Source organism: Syzygium oleosum, unplaced genomic scaffold, assembly GCF_021117445.2.
Source record: "Syzygium oleosum isolate NSW1041296 unplaced genomic scaffold, Sole_v2.1 Sole_v2.36, whole genome shotgun sequence".
Lineage (NCBI taxonomy): Eukaryota > Viridiplantae > Streptophyta > Magnoliopsida > Myrtales > Myrtaceae > Syzygium > Syzygium oleosum.
Window position 1 is genome coordinate 826,054 of NW_026607520.1, and position 15,659 is coordinate 841,712.

Genomic DNA, 15,659 nt, shown 5'->3' on the forward strand with positions numbered 1-15,659 from the left:
CCGAGCCTTTCGAATACACCCATACATCGTCAATGAACACTACGGCGAAATGGTCTAGAAACTCCTTAAACACCCGCTTCATTAGATCCACAAAGGCAGCATGGACATCGGTTAGACCAAAGGGCATCACGGCAAACTCATATTGCCCATACCGCGTCCTAAAAGCGGTCTTAAGAATATTCTCTTTCTTGATCCTTAACTGCTAATATCCGGTCCATAGACCAGTCTTAGAGAACACTGAGGCTCCTTGCAATTGGTCGAACAAGTCATCAATCCTCGGCAGTGGTTACTTAGTCTTAATCATCTCCTGATTCAACTGCCGATAATCGCTGCACAACCTCAATGATCCGTCTTTCTTTCTCACAAACAATACCGGCGCTCCCCATGGAGACGCACTCAGTCGAATGAATCCCTTGTCTAACAACTCTTGCATCTGCACTTTAATTCCTTTAACTCCGATAGCGACATTCTATAAGGTGCCTTCGAGATTGGCTCAGTTCTAGGTGCCAACTCGATTACAAACTCTACTTCCCTTTTCGGCGGTAATCCTGATAATTTTTTAGGAAACACATCGGGATATTTACACACTACCTCTATATCCTCAAGTCTCGGCTCTTCAGCCGTTGAATCAATTACTGCAGCTAGGAACCCTTGACAACCTTCACTCAACAATTTCGTCATTTCCAACGACGAAATCCATGGAATCGAGGGCCCTCCTCGACTTCCCACAAACTTGAATTCCGGATGTCCAACAGGATTAAATTGGATCACCCTACTATTACAATCCATCACTGCATTTTGATTAACTAACCAATCTATATCCACAATTATATCGAGGCCATACATAGCCAGAACTGCTAGGTTTATTCTTTCTTCTCTATCATCGATCACAGAAGTGACAGTCCTTTCTATCATCTCAAAATCATTTGCCTTGGCTCGCTCATAATTCTTCTTATAGTCCTTCAGACTCAGTGATATCGTCTGACTACAGAGGTCCGGCTTCAATCCATCACGGAACCTCCGGGCCCTATCCAATGAGTTCTTCATTATTTTTTAGGCAACCTAGATAATTGAGTGAACTCAGCCTCGTACTGGCTTACTGTTCTCTGCTCCTGATGAAGCCTCATGAACTCCGCCAACTTTTGTTCCTGGGCACTTTCAAAGGAATACTTACTATTAACGATTTCCACAAACATCGCCCAAGTCTGGGCGGTACCAATCGGGAATACTCTGTCCCTGACAGCCTTCCACCAGTCGTTGGCATTGTCTTGCAGCTGATAAGTCGCCAACGAAATCTTTTCGGTCTCAGTACATCCCAACAAGTCAAACGCCTTCTCCAATTCTTCCACCCAACGTGGGGCGGTTTCAGAGTCACCTATGCCCGTGAACTTGGGCGGTTTCAGCTTGAGAAACTGCTCCACCAACTGGTGCATCGGTCTAACTCCTGCTGGCTGCGCCTGTCCAACATTAGCTTGATTCTCATTCACAGCAGCAGCGGCTACCATCTCAGCAGCCTGGGCTGCCACATTGTCACGCCCTTGAGCTTGCATATCCAGCACATTCCCAATCCTTTCTAACACCCGTAGAACTCCTTCCATACGTGGATCTTCCACAGGTTTCACATCAACCCGAGGGTCTATTGCAGCCCCCACATTAACTCCAAGGTTTTCTACTGCTCTAGCTCGAGCACGACCTCCACCTCTGGTTCCTCTTCCTGCACCCCTTATGTGAACTCTTCCTATACCTCTCCCCTCGCTACTCATCTTGGCTACTTGGTTCTACAACTACCTGCTATAATTCCATAAAGGAATTAATGACTTAAACCAATCTATCCCAGTCTACGTCCTAGGCAGGTATTAAACATCGATTAAACAATCAGCATGCGGCTTAATAAAAACTAGCCAACTCATCACCCAAGGGATTCACATACTCACCTCGGGTTCTGCCGCACCTGCATAACACTGGTTCAATTAATCACTAAAACACTCAAACACAAGCAGTCCGGAGGTACACTTAGCACACAAGGTCACCCTACGGCTACCCATGGTCACTACTCCTTATCACTCCAGGGTTCGACCAGATTGTACCGAGCTGACCTTGCTCTGATACCACTTCGAATGGGGATGTCACGCCCCGTACCCCACGAAGCGTTAACATCCCGTGTACAGGTCGAAATTATGGTGCGACACTCCCAGGACACGTCGCCGACCCAAAACCCAACACAGGAGATCAAGCCACAAGCGAAAGCACGATATATAAATAAATATACATCACCCAGACAAAATAAACATGAGCCAAGGATAGCCGCACACGAGTGATCAGCAAATAAAAACAACTATACTCTTTTATAAACATATAGAAGCTTATACAAAATCCATTTATAAAGAGCCAAAACCAAAAACGAGTCGCGGCCAAGACGAACAAAAAGGATCAGTGGTCGGGGTACTAAACTGAGCTAAGATGGGCTTCAGTCAAAAAGATATAGCCCATACTAAAGTATAATACCTAATGTACATATTTCCGTCCCCCACTGGGCGTACAGACATCGTCTTCTCAATGAAGTGGGGAATCCCAAAATGCACGAGCGGCTCCGCCATCTTTACTGCCAGGGTCTGAAATATCGGTTTTCCAACAACCGTGAGATAAAACTCAGCAAGTACAAAACCCCTAATCCTAAACTAGGCTAACGTGCACCTCCAGATAGGTAAATCGACACAATGAACTCATGAACCAGTAAATCATTATAAATTTGTCCGGCTCACAGCCCAATTCATTATCTCAGCCCTGCAAGTTAGGCATTTGAATTCAATGTGAATCATGCACAATTATAACGACCCGAAGGCCCACAATTGAATATAGCGACCCGTAGGCCCGACCTGAAGGCCCACAATTTAATAAAACGACCCGTAGGCCCGACCCGAAGGCCAACAGTTTGTTAAATCGACCCGTAGGCCCGACCCGAAGGCCAACAGTTTGATAAATCGACCCGTAGGCCCGACCCGAAGGCCAACAGTTTGATAAATCGACCCGTAGGCCCGACCCGAAGGCCAACAGTCTGATAAATCGATAGGCATTTATAATTACGCATTCAATCCGGTTATTTAACAACCCGATATGCATTTCACATGCCCAGGAATTCATGCCATTTACCAAAGCCAAATTATCAAATACTAATGTCCATCAATTCAATGAATTGGACACACTCTCGATAAATCCAATTAATTTACATTCTAATTCAATCAATTCGGCACTCATTCCGCTCGATTATTCCAAGGCAATTTAATACGCCTAAGGTCCGCTTTGGACACAACGATTTCATTAGACAACCTCACCATCACGGATTTCTCCAATAGGGTTTATACAAGCTCTCAATAGTCATCCAATTGTCTAACACCAAGTCATTAATCAATGGACTAAATAAGTCCCAACTTAGGCAAATTGCACAATCTCGGTTACGTGTGAACGATGCACCGGAACAGTACTATTTAGACACTAAACCACACTTAAACAATCTCATTAGGGCCTAATCACCTACCCTAACCATCCAACCACCAAATACATTTAATTAAGCCTTAACTAAGCCCAATTAAGCCCCTAAATTGCCTAATTTCAAACCTTTAATCCATGAATCCAATTGGTGAACACTTAGGCAATTTAAGCATTTTCGGTACTGGTGAACAATACCAGGGCAGCAGGCTATTTAGGCCCTAATCCACCTCTAAACCACATCATTAAGCACTAATTAGGTCCCCTAATCACCCCACACAACATTAGACACGATTAGGCCATGATTAAGCTTAATTAACTTCCTAATTACCCTCTAAAAGTACAATTAGACTAATTAAGGGTTTAGGGGTTTATACTCGCCTAATATTAACTCGGGACGACGGGAACGAGCGGTCGATCACCGGCACACAGTAAAAATCGACGGCGGCATTCCGGGGGCAAGCCGGCGGTCACGGCGGCGACGGTGGTGACGATTAGTGGCTGGTCTTCTCTGTTTGGGCTGAAACGGCTGTTGTGGGTGGCTGACCAGAGGAAAGGGAGGTTGACGGTAGCTGAGGCGGTGACTGGCTAGGCGGTGGCGGCTCCGGCACGGTGGTCCGGCGTGGGTGGCCTCCCGGCGGTGATAACGTCCAAGGAAGAAATGGCGAGAAAGAAGGGAAAAGGGGGGGGGGGGGGGAAATGTCTCGGCTGATCAGAAATAGGAGAGAAAGAGAGGTCAAATATGGGTCAAATTGGTGTGAGTGGGATCCAAGTGTTAACATCTAAGCCAATTGGACAACTTTGCCCCTAATCTAATGGCCCATATTTGATCTAATCCAATAATTTAGGGACCCATTGGTCATTTGTCCTTAACCATGGCTGACCAGACCTGGTTTAATTCCATTTAACCTTGGTGACCCCCCAAAATTGATTAAAATTCGGAATTAGCCAAAATGGCCCTAGGGCCATTTTCGAAATTTTTCGATCCCGAACCAAAATTCCAATTTTTGTCCATACCAGTCCTATATATGCATGGCCAGCATAATATGGTGTCGGATCCTTAAAAAAAATCATTCTTTAAGCCCTCGAAAATCAGTTCGGAAATTTTGAGGGGTAAAACCGTAAATTCTCATTTTTCTCCCACCGAACGGCGTCAGATTAATTCCGATCCTTCACGGAACTTTCTCGCCATAAAATACCGGTTCTAAAAACCCAACTTGCGTCCCGATCGGCCCATCACGACCCCATGAACAATAGATCGCAGCCACTGTTATTTTCTAATTTCCAATAATTAATGCCCGAATTAAATCCTAAGGCCCGCCATAAAATTTCCACAGCAAATCATACAATTCCGCACCTAACTTTATATAGATTTCGCTCAAAATCGCCCGTCGATACCCGAAGTCCAAAATTATGTTTAGAGCGCGACTTACTGAAATCAAACGAGCATTAACATACACTTCATTGGTCCCGGTAACGGGTCAAAATTCAGGATGTTACACCCGATACGGCAACATTGTGTAGAAATTCTTATTTCATCATATTTATTGATGATTATTCCCAATATGGTTATCTGTACTTGATTAAGGAAAAATTTAAGTCTCTTGACAAGTTCAAGATTTTTCGAACTGAAGTTGAGAAATAGTTGAAAAAAGTCATAAATGCTGTCAGATTTGACCGTGGTAGTGAGTACTATGGCAACCATGGTGATGCTGGATAGATTGAAGGGCTATTTGCCAAATACTTGGAGGATTCTAGGATAGTAGCTCAATTTACTATGCGTGGGAGTCCTAAATAAAATGGCAAAAGGACACTATAAGTGCCATAACTTGTGTACAGCGCTCACTTTGGTGCCATAACTTTTTTTCGGATCACTTTGGTGCCAAGTCGGAGGAAAAACGATCACTTAAGTGTCATAACTTTTTTTGGATCACTTCAGTGCTAAAATTTTTGAAAAACGATCACTTAAGTGCTAAAATTTTTGAAAAACGATCATTTAAGTGTTAAAATTTTTGAAAAACGATCAGTTAAGTGCCAATCTCCGGCGAGACTCCGGTGAGCCACGTCAGCTTCAGAAATTAATAAAAAAAATGCCACGTCAGATTTCCGGCGAAAAATTGTGTACGGCACCGGAGTTGGCACTTAAGTGATCGTTTTTCAAAATTTTTAGCACTAAAGTGATCCAAAAAAAAGTTATGGCACTAAAGTGAGCGCCGTACACAAGTTATGGCACTTGTAGTGTTCTTTTGCCTAAATAAAATGATGTGGCCGAAAGGCACAATTGCACCTTTATGGATATGATGAGGAGTATGATTAGTAGGACCAACTTACATGATTTTTGTGGGGTGAAGCTTTGAAAGCAACTCTTCATGTACTAAACCATGTTCTTACCAAACTTGTTTCATTGACTCCTTTTAAGTTATAGATTGGATGTAAATCAAGTTTAGACCATCTTAAGGTCTAGGGATGTCCTGCAGAAACAAGGTTATATAATCCAACATTAAATAAGTTGAACTTCAGAACCATCCGGTGTTATTTTGTATCTTATCCAGATCATTCGAAGGGCTATCGGTTTTATAATCCTAATAGAGGCACAAAAGTTGTGGATTCACAGACAGCGAAGTTTCTAAAATTTGTCGTGTTTGAAGAGGGTAGTTGCTCATAGACTATTAAGGATAATAGTATGGTAGGAACTACTGTGTCTATTTCTGTACCAATGCAAATGATTATAGAGCCTCCTATACCACACAAATTGAACCATTGAGGTTTAGGATCTTGTTATTGAGACAGTTCCTAATAAAGTTCTTCAAACCTTTCAAGTGCAGCATGAGGTTGTAGTGACTCTACTCAGGAGATTAACCAAGCAGAGACAATCAACTATACCACCATACTATATAGTCTATATAGAAGAGCATAACTATGATATCAGTTATGTTATTGATCTAGTGATTTATACATATGATGTTTCTTGTTGTCAATCAGATCTGTGATTGGATGCGATGAAAAACGAAATACAATTTATGAAACATAATGGTGTTTGGGAGCTTGTTGAATTGCTTGAGGTCACAAGCTCATCGGCTATAAATGGATGTTAAAACTGCTTTTCTGAATGGAGATTTTTTATAAGGAGGTTTACATGGAGCAACTAGAAGGCTTTGCAGCAGATGATTCAGGTAAGCTTGTGTGTAGACTGAAAAAGGTCAATTTATGGCCTCAACCAAGATTCTAGACAATGGTACTTAAAGTTTCATAGTATTGTCACTTCTTTCAGTTTTGTTGAGAACAAAGTAAATCAGTGTATGTACTGCAAGGTCAGTGGGAAGAAATTTATTTTTTTGATGTGGAGGATCTTGATAAGGCTTCTTTTGTCCTTAGCATCGAGATCCATTAGGATCGTTCCAGCTATATATTGGGTTTATCTTAGTGGACATATATTGATCGTATTTCAGAAAGATTTAGTGAGTAGCATTGCAAGCCAGGAATTGCTCCTATCATTAAGGGAACTAAACTGAATCTGTCACATTTTCCTCGTTCAAATATCGAGAAAGCACAAATGAAGGATGTGCCTTACGCTAGTGCATTTGGAAGTATCATGTATACTCAAGTTTGCATTAGACCAGACATTGCTTTTGCAATAGGACTTCTAGAAAGATATCGGACAAATCCAGAACACAATTACTAGGTTGCTGTTAAGAAGGTTTTGAGATACATAAAGAGGACAAGGGACTATATACTGATTCACAGATATGTTCAGGACCTGTAGCTAGTACGGTATCCAGATGCAGACTTTACTAGCTATCAAGATGAATCAAAGTTGACAATTGGATACATCTTTATTTTAGCAGGAGGTGCAGTATCATGGAAAAGTGAGAAGCAGAAATCTATATTGACCTCTATTATACAAGCGGAGTTTATAGCATGCTTTTCAGCAACTATTCAAGTTATTTGGCTCCGGAACCTCATTAGGGAGTTGACTCTATTTGACTTTGTGGATAGACCCATACAGTTGTATTATGACAATAACTCTGCAGCGGTATTTATGAACAAGAGCAGAGGTCTCAAGGGGTCAATAATATGATGGTCAAGTTTTTTTTACTATAAAGGAAACAATTTAGAATGGTGACATTAAAGTAGAGCATATTCTCACAGATGATATGATTGCAGATCCACTAACTAAAGGCCTTCGCTCTTGTGTGTTTGAACGAAATGTCATTAACATGGGCTTAGGAGCATCATGGGACGTTGTTGTTTAGTGGGAGCTGCTTTTATCTTTGCTCTAATAAAGCTTACATCTGTGTTTTGTTATATTTAGTAACATGTTTTGATATGTATCAACTCCTTTGCATTCAATAAGGTGTTTATGAATGCATTGTTATCATGTTGAATACATATATCTGTGAAAATCTCAAGGTATTGTGTAAACCTTAAGTAAAGGCTAGGGGCATCCGGTTATTAGCTTTAAGGATATGTCTTGTTACACATAAAGTAAAGTTAACTATAAGAATAAGACATATGTAGGTTCATCTGAACCATAAGAATATTCTCTAGTGACACATCCGGTTTTGTGACACTTAAGGAGAGAGAATATGGACTGACAAAGGGGATGACGCATAAGGTATTACTCTTTTTGAGGTGTTATCCAATTGCCACACTATCATATTGAGTCAATATCAGTAGAGTTAAAAACATATGTGACCATGGAAGGCACTATGTGTATACATGAGTTACCGCCATGATTCGGTGTTTGAGACTTTATGAGATCGGATTGACTATTATTATCACTAGACCAACATAAATGTGCGCACATATAGTACAATTTCAATTAATATAGCCCAAGTGGAAGAATGTAAGATTTTTTTTGATGTGGGCTACATTTATTTATATTGTAATTTACCGTTTTACGGGGTTGGTCTAATAAGTTTAGATATAAAGTTTCTTAATTAGTCTAATATGGGACTGACTAGTGTGGGCCGATTAAGGCCCAGCCTGTGATGAGAGAGTCCAACTTAAAACTCTATAAATAGTACTAAAGTCCCTTCTCTAACCCTAATGCACAAATTATCTCACATAAGAGGCAAACGCAAACTATGAGAGGCAGTATCATCGAGCCAGTGATACATAAAGTAATAGAGGAGAAGACTTGCGCTAGGGATCGTCGCTATTTCGCATAAAAAACGATGGATTCCAAATAGGGTGCACAAATTCCTTTTACTCAATTACTTGTTCTAGATTCTAGCTATAGAGATCTTGGGTGTCATTTTATCATGACTAACACGACATATATACCTTGGATTTGATTTACCACTTGTGCAGTTGACGACTCAGCGTGTCCAATTCTCTCATTGGTAGGCGGTGATGGCGAATTGTTACCACCAGTATTGTTAGAATTGAGTTGATTCCTCGTACGCATCATTGTATCTTCTCAAACTAGCCACACTTGACTCAATGGGTGTGGCAAAAATAAGCTTCACTGGAATTTCTCCATGACAAAATATCTTTCACCAAAAGTCGTTTTTCGATTTTTTTAATTGGAGGAGATGGGTTCTATGGTGATTCTTGACAGGAAAAATCATAGGTGATAAATATATCAACAACTTGAATTCAAATGGGTAACTGTACAAACGCAAACTGTGTCGGAATTTAATTGACGACAAGGATTAGACAATATAGATTCTATGATGGAACTGAGTGAAAAGAAACTGTGTCAAAATTTAATCGACGACACAGTCTAAGAACACAAAGATGTTATGCCAAACATTAATTGACGACACAAACACAGGAAAAAAATATACGTCGGAATTTAACCAACAACTCAGATCTAGGAACTACAACTAAGAAACGCGCCGAAACTTAATTGACGACGCGAGTTTGGAAAATAAAAGTATAGTGTAGGAAAGTAAAGCTATTGAAAGATAGTAAATTTGTTTAATTTGTGCGAGGGAGCTTTTAGTAGATGGCTAGTGGTATTTATAGTGGTTGTGTCGTTACTGCTCTTAAGCGGTTCCTAGAGATTGTGTCCATGTTCCTCCACTTCTGAAAGTCCTGTTTCCATACTCCTCACGATGCCATGATATTGTTTACAAGTGATTGTTCTTCTAGAAAAAACGCACAGTTATCCCACAATCTCAACTACTCTGCTCTCTAAAGGTTTCAAACTCGTAACCCCATTTTGATGCTCCTTATGCGTTCAAGTTCTTCTTATTGTACTGACAGTTCTCTAAGCCTATTAATCGATACCTTTGTCGACCATCGTTGGCCATGCATCATCATATATTAACAATATTGGCCGTGATTATCGATGTATGCAAATATCAATATTGATTTTCTTGATCGTCGTCGATGGGTCATGTGCTTGACAATATCTAACACTTTAATCACGTGTCTACTCATATCGACAACCAGGTCACTTTTTTGTGCAAACAGAAAGTAAAAACTTTTGAAATTCTTGAAGAAAATACATGAGTATAATGTGGAGAATCCGTCGATTCTTTTCAATTGTCATTGTACAACGACTTTGCCATTACGGAATTAGCTCTATTAAATCACAAACAATCCCCCCAGATAACGCCATAAATGATCATATGCCTACTGAGAAACACTCTTTAAGTCACAACACTTGATTGTGGTTGGATTCTCTAGTTTGTCTACTAGCAACTGTGTGATACATGGTGTGCGACAATTCGCTCAGCTTCCCAAACTGCCTCTCGTAAAACTCCAACAGCTCCAACCTGAAAATTCTCACACAACAGATGATATGAATATATATATATATATATATATATATATATATATATATATGTGTGTGTGTGTGTGTGTGTGTGTATTCACCACAATAAAATAAATAAATGACTTACCAATAAGCCAAACATTGGAAGGGTGCATATTTATCATAAATCTCCTTAAGGTCGCCCTTAATGGTCTTTTTGGTGCATCTTTCCCTTGCATGTACCTTTTGCCAAAGAAATAGAACGCATCATCCATCAAATTATTCGGAAGGGTGGTTATTGTGTACGACATATATTTTATGTTCGAAATTCACTTTCATACATGTTTCAAAAACTTGATTGTTTCGCTATCCCACGGAACCTCATCATAAAAGCCGAGGCACATCAAAACGGTAGCCCGCACGAAAGATCCGACCCCGCTTATGCCCTTGATCAATATCCTGCATGATGCAGCATCCTGCACTCCCTGGTATCTGTCGATATTGAGCTTCCCCTCCTCTATCTCCATGGCAAGCTTGAGAATGTAGTTGGTCCGGTACCCGAGTTTGCACTTGCTCTGCAAGTAGTCCACGTCGAGGGTAGCAAGTTCCTTGGGGCTCGGAAAGTTGCCGAGGTCAACCTCTTCGCCTTCCATCTCCGCGGGAACCGGGTTTGCTCCATCCTTCTCTCGTCTTCGTTTCTTTCTCTTAGAGCCTTCAATAATGATCATCTTCATCTTCAAGTTGTGCTAAATATACTGAGAAGAAAGTCATGCCAAATAGTATTCTTACCTCGAGTGCTTAGCTCTAGCTGAAGTGCACATAAAGCTCGGGCCATCTCTACGGTCCTTCTCCACCTATGACAATTTTAGGTAGGACACAAATCAGCATTGTCAACCCTTAATCAATATGTATGTGATTCGGATGGCATGACAAGAGGTCACGAACTTTAAGTGCGAAAAATTCGATTTTCTTTAATATGATTATGGAATGTCAAATATGACTATGATGAAGAACAAGGTCCAAAAACAAGGTGAACCTCTCACAGGAGCATCATCGTCATATATTGTTCAAAATCAAGGGCATCTGTTCGTTGGGTGTGATTCAGAACAAAGTCGGACCTAATGATGCAGAACAGAAACCACCATCCATATTTCGAAAAGCTTATGAACACATAAACTCAATATTAAGCATGAAGAGAAATCGAGGGATCATAATAGAGTATGATAGTTCCTCAATTGTTACAGTTATGTGGTTTCTTATTCAGGTCATCATCTTCTTTGTCCTACTTCTAAATGTTCAACAAAGCTAATTCGTCACAAATTTTGCACAAGTACTTAACTGGCAGTTGCAAAGGAGTATAGATTTGACGACATCTTCGAAGAGCGAAGGAGAACGAAAAACTCGACCGAATCCTCTATCCTTCGCTTCCGGATGCACTTTATGGAACTCCTTCACGTTCCGCTCGTCCCTTTCCGACAACCTTAACATCCGAATCACTTGTTCCTGCAATAATATATATCCATGCTTTTTCGTCACTAGTTTGCATGTACTTTCGGCGCACAGGCAGAGTGAGATAGAGAGAGTACAAAAATCGCTTGCTGGTCTTGGGAGGAGAGGCGTCGAGCGCGATGAACTCGGATGAGCAACAATGTGCTGCTGCTGGGACCGGGAGGCTGCGAGATAGACACCTCAACGGAGGACGACGAATCCGCAAGACGGAGAGGCCGTCGTAACGTCTTGGTGGAAGGAATCCAACGGTTCGGAGCCATCATGAAGAATCCATGGTTGCACACCGCCTTCTCTAGATTGAACGTGGAAGAGCTTTTGCCTAAGCGCAACTGGAGATCGCAGCAATCTTCCATGTCCGACGTCAACAGAAGGGAAAAGAAACACAAAAAATGAGGAAGATCCTTAACGCTTCCTTAAAATGCAAAGATTGCACAACGTTTCAATTCATGGGAATCCTCAACCCCTCGACTGATGCAAACAAAATAAAATTCGACAGGTCAATTCCATCTCATACTTATGGTGACTCCTCGTTTACCTCTATTGGGAGCGAGAGGACGAAGTAAAACTAAATGCAGACAGACGAGGCGCTCTTCTAGGAGTCCCCGCAGAATGTTTACTATTGACAAGCAAGAAAAAGAGAGAACAGCAGCATCGAAGAGTCGTATCCAAGCTAGAACGAAGATTCATAATAACCCCTGCTGAATGATCATTAAATAATTCTAGATATCATACTAAATTTATGAGTATCTATGCATGCATTGGTTGGTCGCTTCGACAATTTCTCTGAAGCTTATCTAAGATTAATTTGATATCGATGAGGAGAATTAGTAATTTAGAGAAAAATCAACTGAAGAAAAACATTAAATTTTCAGATTTTATGACAATCTGATTGTTTATTATAAGAACAGATGGTTGAAAAGCACTTGCAGGATTGCACCATTCTTATGTCCATGATATATAAGCACAATTGATAAAGTTTTTAATAGCTATACCTATGTGATAGTCGTGGAACCGTGGAAGAACATTCGTGAGCGGCTTGCCGAAATGGTCGATTGAGTAGATTTAAAACGTTGAACAAATTGTTTCATGGTGTCACTTTTATAGTAGATTTGACTACATAATGCTTTCGTTGGGTTTTTTCTATATTAATATGTCTAACGAAGTAAGAATGTAAAAGCATTTCAAATTATTTTTAATTATTAAAACATTATATAAATTGCTAAAAGTTTGTAGTATTTGATGTTGAACACTAAAAAGTACAAATTAAAAGCTAAAGTACAATGAAACATCGCAAGAAGGATGGCAAGATCGTATTTTTGCTACATGTCGTGTTTATTACATGCAAAATATATCTTTGTTTCTAACACATTCAAATGTCAATTTCTTTGTACATGGGACGCTGTGTATATTTGCTAGTATATAGAGATATTAACCCATTTTTTTATCAAAATTTTAATTTGTTATAAGAAAAGATGATTAATATACTAAATACTAGGCAATTATTATGTATTCGAATTTAAAAAGTAACGCATTATTTGATTACCTGCCAATCATCTTTATTATCGTAAATGATGATTTTGTTCATATATTGTTATGTATGTTCGTAGTGAATTTTGTACAACTATAGCACCATGGAAATTCATGTCATTTTATGCCTTCTTTCTGTGACATCACTAATTAAGTTAGTAGTTAGCACATATCTATATATCAATATATAATTATAAACTTGTATCATGTATTAATTACACTACATTGATGATCCATTGGTGTTAATTGATTTTACTTTAGCTAATTGATTTATATTATTATTTGATTAATCTTATATATAGTATGGGTTTTTGTCCATTAATAATTAGAGGTTTTGTAATTAGTGTTTGTTAGTTAAGTATGTTCTTATCTCTATTATAAAGAAAATGTATATCTTATGTCTATTATTGCTATAAAAAATATTTTCTTACATCTATTGTTAATTAACATTTTCTTATACATATTATCATTATTATCATAATACCACTATTATATTTATGGAAAAAAAATTCGTGCATTAATGATGTCAAATAAATTAATGAATATCTCATATACGTATAAAAATGGGTTATGAGGATCCATTACCGTAATTAATTTTTTTGTCCAGGTAAATAGTCTTGGCTAATTATCTTCAAGTGGATGATGACCGTTTCATCCCTATTGCCCTTGCTCACATTATAAATCACATCAATGGTTGGTAATGCCTACTGTTTTTGATACCAGGTTTCAAAAGAGGTGCGTGGTGAATATCGCTAATTCAATAAGGATACTTTCGAAAATTTTCATGTTTATATTCTCGTCATTGTAAGCAAGACCATTTTCACCTTCCACTTCTACATAATATTTATCTCTTTCCCTTTTTTCTTTTACAATTCTCTAAATTGAAATATCATAATCCATTTTCGTATTCCTGTAGATCGTATATACCTTATTTGGTATAATTACTTAGTCGGATAAACGGAAACTTTCACATCCAATTTTAAGGAGGGGAGATTCTATAGGATCATATCCCAATTTTTCTTTTGCTAGGCCCATAGCTAAAAAACCTACTTTCTTACAATTACGAGGATTATTCAAATATAAAATATTTCCTTGTTCCAAGATATTTTATCCTTGCGTTGAATCATTGGTTTTAGATACTTCAGCGATTTGTAATCGTTTCAAAGTGGTAACAACATGCCTCTTTTCTTGATTTATTTCTATCAAAGAATAATGGTTAATTCCCGCACGATGCACTTTTGATCAAAAGAGTTCCACTAATTTCAACAAAATTTTCCTTTTTTGGATTTGAACATGCTCGAATTGGATCCTTTCCATTTAGAAATCGAAAATAGACTACACTTTCGAAGTTGAACCAACTTATTATTTGGCACAAACCCTAGATCCTTGCCTTGAGAAATGAATCAATACTTTCTACTCGAGTTGCATCACATACTACTTACGATACAAACCAAGAAAAGATGAGGGTTTTAGTGGAACAGAACAAATGATGTTGAACCAAGAGTACCTTCATTCCTATATAATATAATAAAATAAGAGAGATGGGTGTATGAATCCGCAACTGATCATGTCCTTCAAGTCGCACTTTGTTTTCTACCACAATGTTTCAAACGAAGTTTTACCATAACATTCCTTTAGTCTGGAACTGATATTTACTTGATTTAATTAGGGAATTACATTTTACCCACGTGTTAATCATTCTTTCACAGTCTTGTAGCATACAAATTAATATTATTATCCAAATAGGAGCAAATATAAAGGAACAAACCATTGACATTTTTTAATATGCAACTAACACATACATTTTAAAAGGAAATCTTTAATGTATAGAACTTTCTCTAAACCATATGGTGCTCTTTGTGTGCACCACATTTGAAATGTTTGCCAAGTTTTTTTAATCTGAGTGAAGAAAAGGTAGAGAAACAAGATTGGTGTCTGACCAAAAAAAAAAAAACCAGCAAGATAATAAATATATGACGATGCAATAGTAGAAAATTTTAATTGTATTTTATGACTATTATAATAAGTGAAGTCTGTAGATTTGTTTCTTCAAATGTAACCTCTTTTATATATTAAAAAGACACTTAAAATGTAGCCCGCGCAAAGCCCGGGTATGAAAACTAGTTTTGCTTTTAATTGTAGATTAAACTATAAATATTGCATGAAAGTGTGCACATATAATTTTAGTGAAAATGTAATTTCTTAGAAACTCTCTAATGTCCAAGAAGCGAAAGTTAGAAGGTTATCACTATAAAAGTAAAGCACAATAAAAAGAAAATTTGGTATTCTAAAATACGAGGATGAAATAACCATTAAATTTATCACTTAGATTTAGTTATTTCGTAAATGTTTACTCTCTCTTGACTGTCTTGATTTTATTTTCTAAAATCTATCTTTTTTAAGTACCATTTTAATTATGTACGTTAAAAAT

At 38.6% G+C, this 15,659-nt stretch overlaps 2 protein-coding genes across 2 annotated transcripts; both read right to left on the bottom strand.

Annotated features, from left to right (window-relative positions):
• Window positions 1–1,046: 1,046 nt before the first annotated feature.
• Window positions 1,047–1,550, bottom strand: LOC130135633 (uncharacterized). Its single transcript, XM_056305243.1, has one exon. The coding sequence runs from the start codon at window positions 1,548–1,550 to the stop codon at window positions 1,047–1,049; it is 504 nt and encodes a 167-aa protein (XP_056161218.1).
• Window positions 1,551–10,093: 8,543 nt separating this feature from the next.
• LOC115662451 (uncharacterized) lies at window positions 10,094–12,054 on the bottom strand. Its single transcript, XM_056305244.1, has 4 exons — window positions 11,779–12,054; window positions 10,534–10,938; window positions 10,341–10,435; window positions 10,094–10,214 (listed from the first exon to the last, which is right to left on the bottom strand). The coding sequence occupies exons 1-4, from the start codon at window positions 12,052–12,054 to the stop codon at window positions 10,094–10,096; spliced, it is 897 nt and encodes a 298-aa protein (XP_056161219.1).
• Window positions 12,055–15,659: the final 3,605 nt, after the last annotated feature.